The 14,683-nt window shown below is 48.7% G+C and overlaps 6 protein-coding genes across 6 annotated transcripts; 4 read left to right on the top strand and 2 right to left on the bottom strand.

Moving 5' to 3' along the window:
- Nucleotides 1-116: 116 nt before the first annotated feature.
- FMAN_03763 (uncharacterized protein) lies at nucleotides 117-746 on the bottom strand (the record flags this gene model as incomplete). Its single annotated transcript, XM_041824341.1, has 2 exons — nucleotides 117-348; nucleotides 409-746. The coding sequence occupies 2 exons, from the start codon at nucleotides 744-746 to the stop codon at nucleotides 117-119; spliced, it is 570 nt and encodes a 189-aa protein (XP_041689832.1).
- Nucleotides 747-2,927: 2,181 nt separating this feature from the next.
- FMAN_03764 (uncharacterized protein) lies at nucleotides 2,928-4,338 on the top strand (the record flags this gene model as incomplete). The annotated part of the gene is made up of 6 exons (XM_041824340.1): nucleotides 2,928-3,071; nucleotides 3,125-3,161; nucleotides 3,214-3,455; nucleotides 3,503-3,726; nucleotides 3,777-3,907; nucleotides 3,956-4,338. 6 exons carry the CDS (start codon nucleotides 2,928-2,930, stop codon nucleotides 4,336-4,338), a joined length of 1,161 nt encoding a protein of 386 aa, XP_041689831.1.
- A 1,577-nt stretch (nucleotides 4,339-5,915) lies between these two features.
- On the top strand, nucleotides 5,916-7,534 carry FMAN_03765 (uncharacterized protein; the record flags this gene model as incomplete). Its single annotated transcript, XM_041824339.1, has 6 exons — nucleotides 5,916-6,062; nucleotides 6,111-6,152; nucleotides 6,205-6,394; nucleotides 6,493-6,666; nucleotides 6,715-6,923; nucleotides 6,980-7,534. The coding sequence occupies 6 exons, from the start codon at nucleotides 5,916-5,918 to the stop codon at nucleotides 7,532-7,534; spliced, it is 1,317 nt and encodes a 438-aa protein (XP_041689830.1).
- Nucleotides 7,535-7,625: 91 nt separating this feature from the next.
- Nucleotides 7,626-8,627, bottom strand: FMAN_03766 (uncharacterized protein; the record flags this gene model as incomplete). The annotated part of the gene is made up of 2 exons (XM_041824338.1): nucleotides 7,626-8,533; nucleotides 8,591-8,627. The coding sequence occupies 2 exons, from the start codon at nucleotides 8,625-8,627 to the stop codon at nucleotides 7,626-7,628; spliced, it is 945 nt and encodes a 314-aa protein (XP_041689829.1).
- A 650-nt stretch (nucleotides 8,628-9,277) lies between these two features.
- Nucleotides 9,278-10,360, top strand: FMAN_03767 (uncharacterized protein; the record flags this gene model as incomplete). The annotated part of the gene is made up of 1 exon (XM_041824337.1): nucleotides 9,278-10,360. One exon carries the CDS (start codon nucleotides 9,278-9,280, stop codon nucleotides 10,358-10,360), a length of 1,083 nt encoding a protein of 360 aa, XP_041689828.1.
- Nucleotides 10,361-12,233: 1,873 nt separating this feature from the next.
- On the top strand, nucleotides 12,234-14,243 carry FMAN_03768 (uncharacterized protein; the record flags this gene model as incomplete). Its single annotated transcript, XM_041824336.1, has 9 exons — nucleotides 12,234-12,761; nucleotides 12,809-12,897; nucleotides 12,945-13,076; nucleotides 13,128-13,185; nucleotides 13,238-13,359; nucleotides 13,422-13,696; nucleotides 13,750-13,852; nucleotides 13,909-14,144; nucleotides 14,206-14,243. 9 exons carry the CDS (start codon nucleotides 12,234-12,236, stop codon nucleotides 14,241-14,243), a joined length of 1,581 nt encoding a protein of 526 aa, XP_041689827.1.
- Nucleotides 14,244-14,683: the final 440 nt, after the last annotated feature.

The raw sequence follows: 14,683 nt of genomic DNA, 5'->3' as shown, positions 1-14,683 counted from the left end.
ATCATCAATAGTATTCATTGTTCATATCTCCTTTGTTATTCATGGAGACTGTCATGCGAAAATCATGCAAAGCTATATGCCGTAACCAACCCATCCCAACCGTTATTCATTTCCATTTAGTGCCAGAGAGCATCGTTGGGCTTGATGCCCTTCTCCTTGCAGTGGTCGTAATACAACTTGGAGAAGCTGAAGAGATCAAGAGTGAACTTCAAGGTATCATCATCGTTGAGGAACTCAATGCTACCAGTGATGGTAAACACAATATCAGTGTCGTCCTGGACAGACAAGGTGTGGATAACGCCGGGGTTCTCGCACACCCAATCTCCAGGTCGGGCAACCCAGTCGTATCTGGATCGCGATAGATTAGCATCTCAATCTCGTACAAGGTTAGGGGACGGGGGAACATACTCCTTGTAGCCCCATTCTCCTGACATGGTGATGGCTGTAACGGTACCACGATGTCGGTGCTTGCCCAGGCTGGCAGCGACCTTTGATCGAAGGCCGACGACGAAAGTACCCGTCCTGTTCTCCATGCGCATGGGCTTCAGCTCAATGGGTCCGATCCAGGGAAACCAGAGCGTATCGGTCTTTGCGTTGATATAGACATCGGGGGCGCTGTACTTGTCGACAAACGCAAGCTCATCCCGCTCGTGCTCGTTGAGGGCGGAGCCATCCTCCTTGGGTCGCTCGGGAAGCTTGGAGACGGGCTCGGGGACGAGATCGGGGGTAGTAGTTGAAGGAGCCATTGCTATAATTTGGGTGAGGCGTTGATATGTTGTGCAGTAGTAAAAAAGTGTAATAGAAGGTTTAAGTGCCAAGTTGTACTACGGGCCGTTCCTGGGCTGGATTTATTAAATGCAATTTTGTAAAGCTGTCAGGACCCTTGAGGCGAATGAAGGAGCGGAGCCGATGAGGGGAATGGATGACTATTGATGGTGAGACGATTGGTTGCGCTTGTGGGCATTCGAAACGCGTTGTCCGCGGTGTAAATCCTTAGTCTCGGGGCATACCGCCATTTCGAGTACTAGACTGCCTCTGACTCGCGATAGCCCTACTCATCTGGAGCGATAACCCCCTTCCCGCCCACAAACCGCCCATAGTCTCAACGGCTTCTGAACTCTAGGGGTCTTTAGGCATTAAAAGCTGCTAATATCTGTGAGGAAGGGTGATATGCTAGCAGAGTTTGAGAGGCGAAACTGTGGTTTTGCCTGGATGTGATGATCTTGTCTGCATGAAGCCTCATCATGCAACGTCAAGCACAGACCGCATCCCGTTCTGCGCGCCCCTGACGCTTATCTTCCTCTTCTGGCAGAAGGATTCAGGCAAACTCCACAGACGGTGTTTGCCGTACTGCACAAGAGAATTGCGGTAAGTGTAGCATCGCTTTTAGGCCATAGCCCACTGGCTGGTCCACTGGTCTAAACCGTTCCGAAACTAGACGACCCCAGATCCGCTGCGACGTTGGAGGTCACGCTTCGATGAGACATGAGAGGAAGAAAGGTAGAAAATGCCGTTGTGCCAAGGAGCCAACGTTGTGCCGTTGTGGCATACCCGATTATTCGGGATGTTTTATCTCCATTATGTATAAATGATAACTGATTGGAGGATTCGGGGCGATTGGGTAAGAGGATTGGATACCTTGTTTAGACGCGCTGGCGCGGTGAGCAAAGACCCTGAACCAACAGCCAAGCCGACGCATTGCAAGATACACACACTTTCACAGGGGTTCAGTCCTTGCTTTTTACGCTTGATCTCTCTTTTTTCTTTATCCGGCCCAGGCCCTTGGGATCCTCAATCTTGGGTTCTGAGATCTTCACCGAAGCAAAACCTCGCATTGCTACCTTACAGTTGGGCCTGAAGCTAGCCTAGCCTACCTCGCCCCCCCGGAAGTCCAGTATCCGCTGGGCTAGTAGGGGAAGCCCTTCTTTTGTGGTTGCGGCACGACACCCGCGTAACTACCGTCCCCCCCCGCGCGGCGTCCGCGGTAGATTCTGGGTCTTGTTAATTTTGCTTAGCCTTACGAGCTGATGCGGGAACGAACCCGTGTTGATGCTATCGATGTTTAGCGCGGGTTATGGCGCCAGCGCAGAGAAGCGTCTGCCTCACTATAAATTACACTAGGTAAGGTATCTGCAAAAAGAAAGGTTAAGAGAGTCAGAAGATGCTGACATGCCACGTGAAGATTACTCGCAGATTGAGTTCTGCGAGATGGTCCACTACCGATATTAACTGTCAAACAATGACAAGGTTTGGGGTCCTGACACTTGTGGAATCTCGATGTGACAATGCATGCACCTCATCTTTTCCAAGCGCATCCTTCGAGTGTGCCCAGAGATTACCCGCAGAGCCCAGAGCCAACCTTGCCGCTACCAACTTAGCAGAGAAGAACCAAACCGAGAACGGGATAACCAAGTCTTGTCCTAAAAAAGCCGACGGACCCGTCGAATGTCACATTGTGGAACCGACTAGTCTGCTAGCCCGACTCCTTAGACCTCATCCAGCGACGATCACAACCGTTGAGGCCTACAAGCGCGCTTTGAAGTTCACCCAAGTTGTATTTTTTACGAGGGGACCTTGACACGATCATCGCAAGCTTCGAAGCTACCTGCGTTCCCCTTTAGTTCCCAGGTCCACATACCGGTTCGTTTCGAATAGATAAATTAAAATGTTTCCTTTCGGGGAACCCTCTCCCTCCCCCCCTGGCGTAATTATACATATCTCTCGCATTGTATCCATCCTCTCGGGTTCGCGTTGGTCCTTTCGCTCTTCTCGTCATCTCTCTCTTTTCTTCCCAGCTCTGTATGGTTGGGCTGCCCCCCTCTGGTTCTTGACGAACTGAGTGAGCAATAAGCTTTACAAACCTTGATTCGCGGAGGTATTTGCTCTTTTTTGCTGTTTGCCTCCGTGGACGGGGGGACATGGCGAAGATGGAGTCTAAGCAGACGGACCTTTGGGTCGTGCTGTTTGTCACTTTTGCTGCTGCGACTATTATTACTATCCTTCGGTTATTGAGTCGTCGGCTCAAGAGAATTCCTTTGTCTTGGGATGATTACTTTGCTCTTTGTGGATATGTGAGTTTTTTGAGCTGCTGTGAGTGAGGTTGTTAGTGCTGACGGTTTTTAAGGCGATTTCTGTTGGTTGGATCATTATTATTCCCTACTGTAGGTTCCCGCATAACGACCAACGACCGATATCGATACTAACACTGCCAAGGGGTCAATCATGGTCTTGGACTACATATTACGGATGTCGTGGAAATGAGGAAAATCACATTGGAAGATGCATTGTATCAATCGAAACTTCTGCTCTTCATCGCCGAGCTCTTCTACGCCTTCGGTCTCTTCTTCGCCAAAGTCTCGATTCTCAGTCTCTACTGGCGCATGTTCCGGGTCAGCAATATCCGACTCCCGATTCAAATCCTCTTCGGATGCGCCATCGTCTGGATCATCTTCCGAGTATGTACATCACGATCAATCAAGGCTTCTAGGCTAATTGGTAGTAGATCTTTATGGGTATCTTCCACTGTGTTCCCGTCGATGCGTTCTGGGATTCCAAGGCAGGCGGCTACTGCGCCATCGAGGATAAGAAGTTCTTCTTTGGCACGACGCTGGTCCACGCTGCCATTGACATTGCTATCTTGATCCTGCCAATGTGGCAGATTGGCAAATTGCAGCTACCTATGATTCAGAAAGCTGGTATCATGGTCATGTTTACCTTTGGCTTCTTGTAAGTGACATTTACATTGAGCCAATCGATGGAGTTACTGACAGAACCAGCATTTGCGCCGCCGCTATCCGACTTATCGTCGCTGCTCGCGTTTTTAATGACAAGTCCGCCGATTTGACTTGGAATATTTGCGACATTGTCATCTGGGCAACGGTCGAGGTCAATCTGATCAACGTTTCCGGTACGCCTCAATTCGAACTACTCACTCAACGATATCTGACATGTACAGCTTCACTGCCCACGATTCGACCCGCGTGCACGTACATCTTCACCTGCACGCATCCCCGAACCCGAACCGGCGCCAGCTCAGGAAGCTACCCCAACAGCTACGGCCGCAGTCAAACCAAGCAGTCCATCCGTCTCGACACCATCAACAAATCCACACCCAACGACGAATCTTCCTCAACACACCAACTCGCCGAATCCGACGACGGCGGCGGTCGGGGCTCAGTGTCAGACTTTGAGAGCCACGCCATCGACCGGTTCAGACCAGCGGGCAACAAGTACACATCTACAGTCACGGGTCAAAGTCCAGGCACTGGAGAATTCGGCGCAAACTTTGGTGGCATTCTTGTCAAGAATGAGACGACGGTTCACGTTTCCAAACACTGATCAAACTGGGCTGAACCGACCTTGAATGCGAATGGAGTCTTGGAAAAGCGATGTTATGGATATACCTTGTAACTTAGAGTACAGTAAAATAATTAATAGCGATGATCGAGTCATTTGGACCCAGATACTAGGAACCATTCCAACCAATCGCAACGTGGGCATGATGATTTTGGTGACATTAGTGGATGGGCCCCTGCGTCTCAAGCGCCGACTCTAGGATTGATCCGCCGTGTCTCGTCTCAGCGCCAAAGCAGGTTTTCTCCAGCGCCGAATCCACTGAAGACATGTCACGGATCATTCCGTTGCAGATTCCCAGAGACTGCTTTCGTACCCATCTCCACTGCCGGCGACATGTCTTGTCTGTTAGACCCCACGCATCCGTAACTATTTGACCCGTTCAGTTCCACAAACCTCAGTCCGTGGCCGCTTAAGCTTCGGGCGGCTGTCACCAAAATGTCATTCTACGCATTGACTTTTGCACTGACGCTACCAAAAAGTCTAGAACTTGATAAAACTGAGGCTGACGATATGACACTGCAAAGTCAACACCGTTCTTGCTCTAGCGAACCTCACTTTTGCTTTTTCCACGTGCATCTCAGCGTAGTCCTGCGTCTGCGACCAGACAAACTCAATGTCCAATAAGAAACAGTGCCCTGATGGCGATCAGACGCATCAAGGTAGCATCGTGCCCTTCTGGTGACGGTCTCGGAAGTTGGCAAGAAATACTCCGGAACTTCCGCCAATGTGAGCGACATGGCACCATTTGCGCTAAATGCGTCGGAGACAGGGTCAGGGCTTCGGCACTTGAGGACTGGAGTGAGGGGAAGCGAAGCTGCGATATTGGGCGAACGCCAAATATTGGGCTTAGCAGTCAATAACGGGTGCGCTATAGTTTCAGCTGGTTCTTGGCATTTTAACGAGGTTGGTGGCGTAGAAAGAGTTCAATGACTGCCGGGCCAAGCTTTTAGGTGCCGTGATGTTGCCTGAGTGATGTCAACAGGGGCTTCTCGGACAAAGAGCTCTTGATAACGGAACTAGACCGACTACGAGTCGCTCTGAAACATGATCGGCATGCAACCTCTTGCACTGAAACCAGAATGCCGATATCAAAGGTATCACAAGATCGGGCAGAAACACGATTGGGAAAGTGATAGATTATGTTACTGATCGCATGTGTAGTTCGCCGAGACTTGCAACCCTGTCTTGATATTGAGAAACTTACACTGTTGCGAACTTCAAGGCTAACTTTATTTACCCAGCAATTCACTTACAATGCCAGAGGAGCAGCACACCTCTCCGGGCAATAATAACTTATGTAGTTCTTTGAGTAAAGGTCAAATCTCAGTCCTGCAGATGTCATCCTTTTTAAGCCTTGGCTGCTTATTCGTGATGTCATCCGCGCCCTTTGTAGAACATGGACTCGGCGGAATTGCGCCCTAATCGCCCTCAAACAGATGCTCGATGAATAAACAATACCTGCTTTATGCATCATCTAGCACGAGATTTGCGATTTATTGCTGGAAATTCTACACTTGATTTCATATCCGCGCTACTCTGTATTCGTATCTTGACCGATTATGGCATCGTCAAAGGCAACACTCTCAAAGAGGGGTGAGGTTTTCGCGACGCCGGCGAGTAAGATGCCGATGCTGGATGTAGTCAACGACCTATGGCACGCAGAAACAAACCCTGGCGGATACATCAGTCTCGGAGTCGCTGAAAATGTATATAGCCAATTGTGACACTAATGATGCAAGACTGATACCTGGCAGACATTGATGCACAAAGAACTGATTCGACACATCACCCAGAATGTACTTGCTCAATGACAGCGACAGAAGCATCAGTTATGCTGACAACCAATAGTTCAGTGTTGATAGTCATGCTCTAACAGCCGGTGATGGGTTCACAGGCTCTCATCGTCTACGAAATACCCTCGCAAGATTCATCAACCGCCACTTTAGCCCATTTGAAGACATCACCAGAGATCAAGTCATTGTCACATCTGGTGTAGGCCAGGCCATCGAGCTCAGTGGCTTCGCGCTCTGCGACAGAGGTGACGGCGTTTTGCTTGCACGACCGCACTATGGAAACTTCCCTATCGATCTGGGCTAAAGAGTTGAGTGAGTCAACATCTGACTTTCCTGGCTGTAGCAAGTTTAGTCTATCTAACCGTTTATAGAGCCAAGATTGTCGGTGTCTCGTTTGGAGATGTAGATCCCTTTAGTATTGAGACGGTTAACTATTATGAGAAAGCCTTGGAAGAAGCTGAAAAGCAAGGGATCCGGGTCAGAGTGTTCTTGCTATGCAACCCCCATAACCCCTTAGGTGAGTATGTACTTATTCTTATTGTACTCTCTTCTAATCGTCTGCCAGGTCGATGTTATACCCCCGAGGTTCTGAAAGCGTATATGCAATTCTGCCAGAAGCATAACCTACACCTCATCAGTGACGAGGTATATGCTCTGTCGGTCTGGAAGAACCCAGAAGCCCCTGGTGCAACGGAGTTTACATCAGCTTTGGCTATCAACCCGGATGGTCTGATTGATAGAGACCTCCTACATGTCCTATGGGGAATGGGCAAGGTATAGGGTATAGCACTGCGTAGCCAAAGAGTCAAGAGACACTGACGTCTTGATAGGACTTTGGTTCATGCGGTCTCAGGATAGGTTGCCTCATCAGTCGAAATGAAGCGTTTCTAAGAGCTTGCGAAGCAAACTCTTACTTCTCTGGCCCTTCATCTCTAGCTGACCTCACGACCGCACGTGTTCTTTCCGACGATGCATTTATCGAGAACTACGTTAAGACCAATCGATTGCGATTAGCAGAGAACTATAAGCTTACAACCGAGTTTCTCAAGAGTCGAAAGATTCCCTATAAAGAAGGATCCAATGCGGGATTGTTCGTCTGGGCAGATCTATTCCAGCCCTTGCGCGCTCAGATCGACGTCACTTTACAGGAAGAAGGGATGGGAGGTCCTGGCGAAGCACTGAGGACTCTTGAGTCGAGTCTGCAAGACACCTTGCTACAGCACAAGATCTTCTTGGCTCTCGGTGCTGATTTTGGAAGCGATGTACCCGGCTGGTTCCGGATTGTGTTTGCTCATGAAGCGACTTATCTGAAGCTGGGTCTGGAGCGCATGACCAAAGCTATTGAAGCTTTCAGAGGTCAGCTTGAGTCGATAGAAAGTGAATGATATCACGGCAGGAATTTTAATTTGTCAAGAGCTTTATCTTTATACCTCGATTAGCTCTACCTAACGCCCAGACAGGTGAAGTGACATGCATTTACGAGATTCCGAGTGTCTTTTCCTCTGCACGCATTGACTTGTACGCATCAATCCACCACTTATGAATAGGTTTATCTCCCTTCCACGTCCCATCAGGACCTAGCTCATCCCATGGCTTGGGACTGAGAATGTAATGAACGTTCTTGACCTTGTCATCACGCCATATAACTCCGTGAACGCTTGGATCCCGCATCGTCTTCAAGGCGTTGTAGATATATGGTAACGCTACCCAACGACCTTTGAAGAGATCTGCCAAGAGGTCCTGATCTGGGAATTGATAATCGAGACCAGCCTCATCCATCTTTGCGACGATCTGATCGAAAATGACTTTCGATGGGTTTATGACTAGAAGTCCGCTGTTGAGCTTGCCCAGGCCCGTTGAGTTATCTGCTCCGGTAGCTTGTGCTGTTTCCGGTGAAGTATGCTGGGTTGTCAGGGCGCAATTCTCAGGTTTCCAGTTCGGCGGATAGTGCGGCTTTCGCAGAGGATTACAGGTACATGCATGACAAGCAGCAAAGACTCTTTTGCTACGCGCTGTATCTCCAGATACGCTTAATGACGGGGAATCGAGATCAAGGTCCATGAGCTCATCCATGTTCTGAAGCGGTAGCATATCCGAGTCAAGCAGGACTATTCGTGTGTAGTCTGTGAGTGAGAAGGCAATCAGCTTCGTCCAGCACTCGTTGAATCGTGGATCATCGATGTATTCCTTTGCTGTTGTTGGAGCGAGTCGTGGTACTTGGAGGGTTGCTATACCCCGGCGCTTAAGAGACTCGACGCTGGCTTGAGATAATGTGCTGGTGTATAGAACCAGCAGCGGGTACTTTGACTTGACGCATCTCAGACGATAGTTGAGCGTCAGCACGCCCTTGAGATAATCATCATTCGTTACCAAGGTTGCCCAGACTGGATGATAGTCAGTCAATAAAACGGAAAGGACCATACGTTCAAGCAATCACCGACCTTTTGAGGGCAGAGTTGCAGTATTCTCAGAAACCATTGTGACCGGGATAAATTAGAGATCTCCGAAACTGAATGCAAAGTAAAGAACTTCGACAGAAAAGACCAATTGCTCATCGTTCCAGGGAAGAACCCTCATGTTATGGAATTGCGGCCGCGTGTTCTTTTATAACCCAGCGTCGGCAGTTTATTAGAGTTTATTGCCCAAACTTAGTAGACCCGGCTGCCTCGGACGGCAATCGGAGTGGCTTGTTTCTATGGCGATCTCGTACCGAAAGCTGGAACTAACTCCACATCCTTTATGCACCTTTTCCCAAAGTTGGTATTTCCATGTCTAACATTGTCTCAGTGGCAGGAAATGGCGCAGCTGAAAGATGCGCTATTGGAGATTATCTCTTGGCAATCTCTCACCGGTCAGTACATGCTGCTTGGCATCGGAAGAGCTGACGTCCGATGTGATCGATGACAGGTTTGCTCTCATGTTTGCAATCAATGCTGTACCGGAATGGCTGGCTTGCAATGTCGGCTATGGCTTTTCCGTAGTAAGCCCGCTGACTAATTTACTGGAAATATCACTCCCTTCACCATGCGTGCTTATCCTATGCTTCACGCCTAGTTATACCCCGCCCAAGCATCCTCACAACCACATAACCTACACATCCCACCTCATGAAGTCGGAAAATAGGCAGCATGGTGGAAACACAGGCAGTTGATGACATCGCTGTCTACGAACTTCATAGTGGTACTGGAGAGGGTGCAGATATGGTATTTGGATTCAATGGCTGTTTAATTTCGGTCTCCATATTTCCTAGCAACGGATCGTCTTCAAAAGACACCCAAGAACACAAAGATCGCCCTCTACAGGACCATTTTATTGATGTCATACAGAAGGCTACCGTGTGTCAGGACGACGACGAGTATGAGGAGCTTGTGGATGAGGTCCTTGCTGTGATTCTTGACGCTGGGAGACCTCTTTTCTACCAGCTGATATCTTCGCAAGATGAACAGGCTTTGAGCAAATCTCTACATCATTACCTATTTCCTCCTTCCTTCCACTTCCGTTTGGAGGCCCCTGCTCCTACAAGCGGTGTCTCTCTCAAAACTATCGACTCCAGCGAAGCATATACCACTATCGGCATTGATTCTGTCTTTGACCAATGCATAGACGAAGATTTAGAACTCAACCCTGATATACCTCGTTTAACGCCCGAGGATATCTCCGTGACCGAGGTCTTTGAACATGGTGCGAGCACTATCACGGCTGCGGTTCAAGTGCAAGGCCAGGAAATGTTCTGCAAGTCGCGTGGTAGAGGAGGTGGGCTCTTTGGTACTAGCGAGGCGCGAGAGCTCAAATGTCTTAGTGAGATGCTCAAAGTCTTCCCACCAAAAGCAATAAAAGTACCTCAACTTCTCGGCTATATCCACCACAAAGACACCCAGCAGATCCTGGGCTTCCTTCGGCAGTGGGTGCCTGGACGCAGTCTCAGCGATGTCGTTGCAGCTGCTACAGCTGAGAAACGACAGAAATGGGCTTGTCAGATCCGCCAATCTATAGAGCTCCTCCATCAGAATGGATTGGTATGGGGAGATGCGAAGCCTGGCAATATCATCATCGACGAGCAAGACAATGCCTGGCTGATTGATTTCGGGGGCGGGTATACACGAGGATGGATTGACGAGGAGCTAGCTGAAACAAAACAAGGAGATGAGCAAGCCTTGGGAAAGATTACTGAATTGCTAAGCGGAGGCGAGAATGCGTCTTCAGCCCCGTAGAGAATAAAAGATCCGAGGAAATGTTAGACTTACGCGGTGCCAAGGTTCGATAGTGCAGATCAACGGCAGTTCCTGGCACCCGTACCACTGGGACTCGACGGGCGCTAGGATGATATCCACGTTGATTCTTAACGCAAGCCCACTTCAGAGTCCGGATGAAAGTTAGCGGAGAAATAATGGAGATACACACAACCAATGTCTTCCATTGCAAAAACGGTAGCCCCTCGCCTAAAGGAAATGTGAGAATGGCATCTCGAAGGTTAAATGCTGAGCCTTCTAGCACACGTTGTTTTGATGCGCGGGTACCGAATGGCTCACAGCTCAGAAGCGGCATATCACCGAACGAGCCTCTTCTTTGCAACCCCCGGCTGCCTCCCGGAACACCACGGAAACCGGGCAGTTACTGCCTACTTCTCCTATCTGCATTTGCAAGCGACATTCCCGGGAACAGCGGAGTCATGCAGCTCCCTCCTCGTCAAAGCATCGCTCTGACCGCCTTAATTTTTTCTGCTGCGACACTCTTCTCTAAACACTCATGACGTATGTTTCAGCTGCATGGTCCCTCGGGTCCCACGGCCTGCGTCGACGTATCAAATGGTATGCTTTACGAAGCAACCGTAGGGCTAGCTATACAAAGGTCAGTTATCAGTATCTCAAGCTGAGCGACAAGGTATAAACGGGGCCGGCGTTTGATCTGCATGCATACGTCGGTACCTGACGACCCAAGACATATCTGCCGTTTCCGGGTATAATACGACAGCACCTATAGAGTTCCGGCTAGCAGGGGCCTCTGCCCTTCTGACGGGCCGCCGGATGAAACGTGTAAAAACAGAGAGAACGTTCCGGCTAGCAGTTAACTTTAAGGACATCGGTGTTGTATGGGAACAGGTGTAGTAACTCTCGGATGGCATCATTTTCAGTTACATATACCTTGAACTCACACGTACTTCGTACAAAGACGCTGCCTTTGACTGTTGTCTCTTGAAAGCCATAAGTTTATTTATTATATAGAGTTCCTCTAAGCTCCGCTTCCCAATAAATGACCTATTGCTTCTCGTCTTTAATGAAATTTGCATTTTGTAAACGCGGATCCAAATCTTATGTATCCATTATTTAACGTTGGGTGGGGTTCTCCATTTCGTTCCTGGATACGGAATAGCAGCCCGGCATTTGCAGCAGTGGAGCTGTCGGAGTTCGGGATCATATCAATAGGGCTCTAAAGTTTTACTTCAACCTTCAAATACTACATCGTATAATTACCCTCCTCGGAGCCCGTCATCCCACATCGGCAGATTAAATTAAATGCAACGAAACAAACACTTTATACGTGCTGTCAAAGTATGAATGATGTTTTTTCTCGCTTAAATGGCTGTATGTGGCGATAATAAGCGCTGTATCTGAGATGGATAAAGACATCGGACGATGGACCGCCTCCTTGGGATCGTCACCCTGGTCTATCGGCCCCGTCTATCCGCCGTTCAAATCCCCCGTGGGGGCGGCTCTGCTCCCCTGTCGGCGTGTGTATGCGCCCAGAGCCCCAGCCTGCTCCAAACACGAGCACAAGGCACGCGATAGACTTCGGTTCTCGGCTGTGGTCAACTTTAAATAGTATATCAGATAACCCACTTCACGCAGTCTGTGGCTTACACGTAGACGAATGACGCATAAAACTTTACTTCGTTGGCAGTGAGGTAGTAGCCTCGGTCTCGGTTTAGGGGTTAGAGAAATAGTTATATATTATATATCCCGGTCAAATCGTCCCAAGATCGGAAGGAATATCATCGATATCAGAGTGTCTTAGATCTGTATCTGGGTTTTAGCTCGTCCTGATCACTCCCCAATTCACCTTCAGTTCACCTCACTTCCTATCACCATGAGCTTCCGCTTCCCCTATCACGAAACTCCGTCGGAGAGCAGCTTCAACCGCGAGTTCAACGACGCAGAGAAAGGCCAGCACGACACCTCGGGAATGGCGCTTGTACCACTGGGTAAAGTCTACGCATCCGAGAAAACGAATGGCCACCTTGCAGCTTTCCCACCAACACATGACGGTAACATATCGTCCGCCACCCAATCGACCTCGTCTTTCCACAACTATGGCAAATCGGACTCCTCATTGCCAATTCTCCCCAATCAAAAGACCACGCCGCCGCCTGCCAAGAAACAAGAACCCAGAAAAAGCACCCTTTTCGTACTTTGGTTCAATACGTATAAGCAGTTGTTCATTTTCGTTGTAACTCTCAACCTTGTTGGTATTATCCTTACCAGTGTCGGCCAGTTCCAATATGCGCAGGACCATCTTGGCTCTATGGTTCTGGGAAACCTGCTCTTTGCTATCTTGATGCGTAACGAGTTGTTTTTCCGGATACTCTATATGGCCTTTATCTACGGACTGAGAAGTGTACGTAATTACTAAACTACGTCGATGGAGAGGCTAACATTGAACAGTGGGCACCGTTGAGAATGAAATTAATGGCAGCTTCGTTTCTGCAGCATGTTGGAGGAGTGCATTCGGGCTGTGCACTATCCGGTACTGCGTAAGAAGCTCTCCTGTTCCTCCTTGACCTAGACTGACATATTGGAGTTGGCTGGTGTATTACATCGTCCAGATTCTCAGTCACCGCAGTATCCGAGAGCCTGCTGTGCTCATCACTGGGATAGTCACCGTTATCTTTATTGTAACATCCGTGCTGAGCGCAATCCCGTGGGTCCGAAAGTGAGTCCAAGCCTGTTCCGCCGAACGTATTGTACTAAAATCCTGCCTCAGTAATCATCACAATATCTTCGAGAGGTACCACCGATTCGCCGGCTGGCTAGGCTTGGCAGTAAGTCATCCATCATCGGTTTTTTCTGCTCACCGTATTGACTGGGGTATAGGCGACCTGGTCTTTTGTCGTTTTGAGCAACTCCTACGATACCAACAGTGGTAAAGACAATTCAAATGCGCAGTCCTTGATCACTACAGAAAACATCTGGTTTACCATTTTCATGACGATCTTGTGAGAGACTCCAGTTTACCAGCCTACCAAAAAGAATAACTACTGATACTTGTATTGCTCAGGATCGCTCTCCCATGGGTCACAATTCGACAGGTGCCCGTAGAGGTAGAGATCCCCTCTTCTAAGGTCGCCGTCCTCCGGTTTGACAGGGGAATGCAGCAAGGGCTTCTTGGACGCATTGGCCGTTCCGCCTTGATGGAGTATCACGCTTTCGGTATCATCAGCGAAGGACGCCATTCTCCTTATCATTATATGGTTTGCGGTGTCCAAGGCGATTTCACCAAGAGCCTTGTTGCGAACCCACCTACAAAGATCTGGACACGAGAATTGAAGTTCGGTATGAACTACTTGCTAGGTAACTTGTGTTATCTACGTACTGACACTTTATAGCCGGAATCGGACATGCTTCTGCCATGTTCAAAAGAGGTATTCGCGTCTGTACGGGCACAGGTATTGGTGCCGCTCTGTCAACATGCATCCAAAGCAAAAACTGGTATGCATGCCCGTGTGTCTGGTTAACAAGATACTTTTCTTACAATTCATCCAAAGGTTCCTCATATGGATAGGCTCCGACCAGTTCAACACGTTCGGGCCGACGATTTCACGACTCATCCACGATAACATCGAACCCGATCGAATGATACTATGGGATACCAAGGAACGTGGCGGTCGACCAGATACAATGCAGCTCCTGAGAGATACGTGGAACAATTTTGGAGCCGAGGTCATTTTCATCACGTCCAACATGAAGGGGAATGATGAAATGATGCAGGGATGCCGTGAAGGTTCGTACAACCCTATTCTGAGCGTCTGATGAGTTTCACTGACAGTTGGCGATGCATACAGAGGGAATGCACGCTTTCGGCACACTTTGGGACTTCTGAATTTTCCATCCTATGAAACGTCTTGCTCCGCTACCTTAATGCACTTTAATGCCTCGACACTGATCATGTATTTGATGTTTCATTTTAGTCTGACTAACACAGCTCTTTTACGGTATTCTCCTTTGTTAGAGACTTTTTATTTGTTGAGAGGTTGCTCGGCGGGTTCTTTTTGGAGTTTTATACATAACACGAACGCCTCCATGTGATTAATTAGAAGATACATACATAGATGTCGGACTAGAGATAGAAAGGATGCTAATATAACTACATATGTTGCCATTTTCACTGGGAAAGGAATCAGGCTTCTCAATATGTCTTTGCAACTCGTTAAAAGTGTTCTCTTGTCGTTGCCAGCCTCTGCTTATTTACTTACTATATTCCCTCGATCGTTAACCCCTTAAAGGACCGGATCCTTAGGAATTGATGCCGTCCGCAAAGAG

Source organism: Fusarium mangiferae, assembly GCF_900044065.1.
Source record: "Fusarium mangiferae strain MRC7560 genome assembly, contig: FMAN_scaffold017, whole genome shotgun sequence".
Lineage (NCBI taxonomy): Eukaryota > Fungi > Ascomycota > Sordariomycetes > Hypocreales > Nectriaceae > Fusarium > Fusarium mangiferae.
This window is presented reverse-complemented; position numbering and strand designations above follow the sequence as displayed.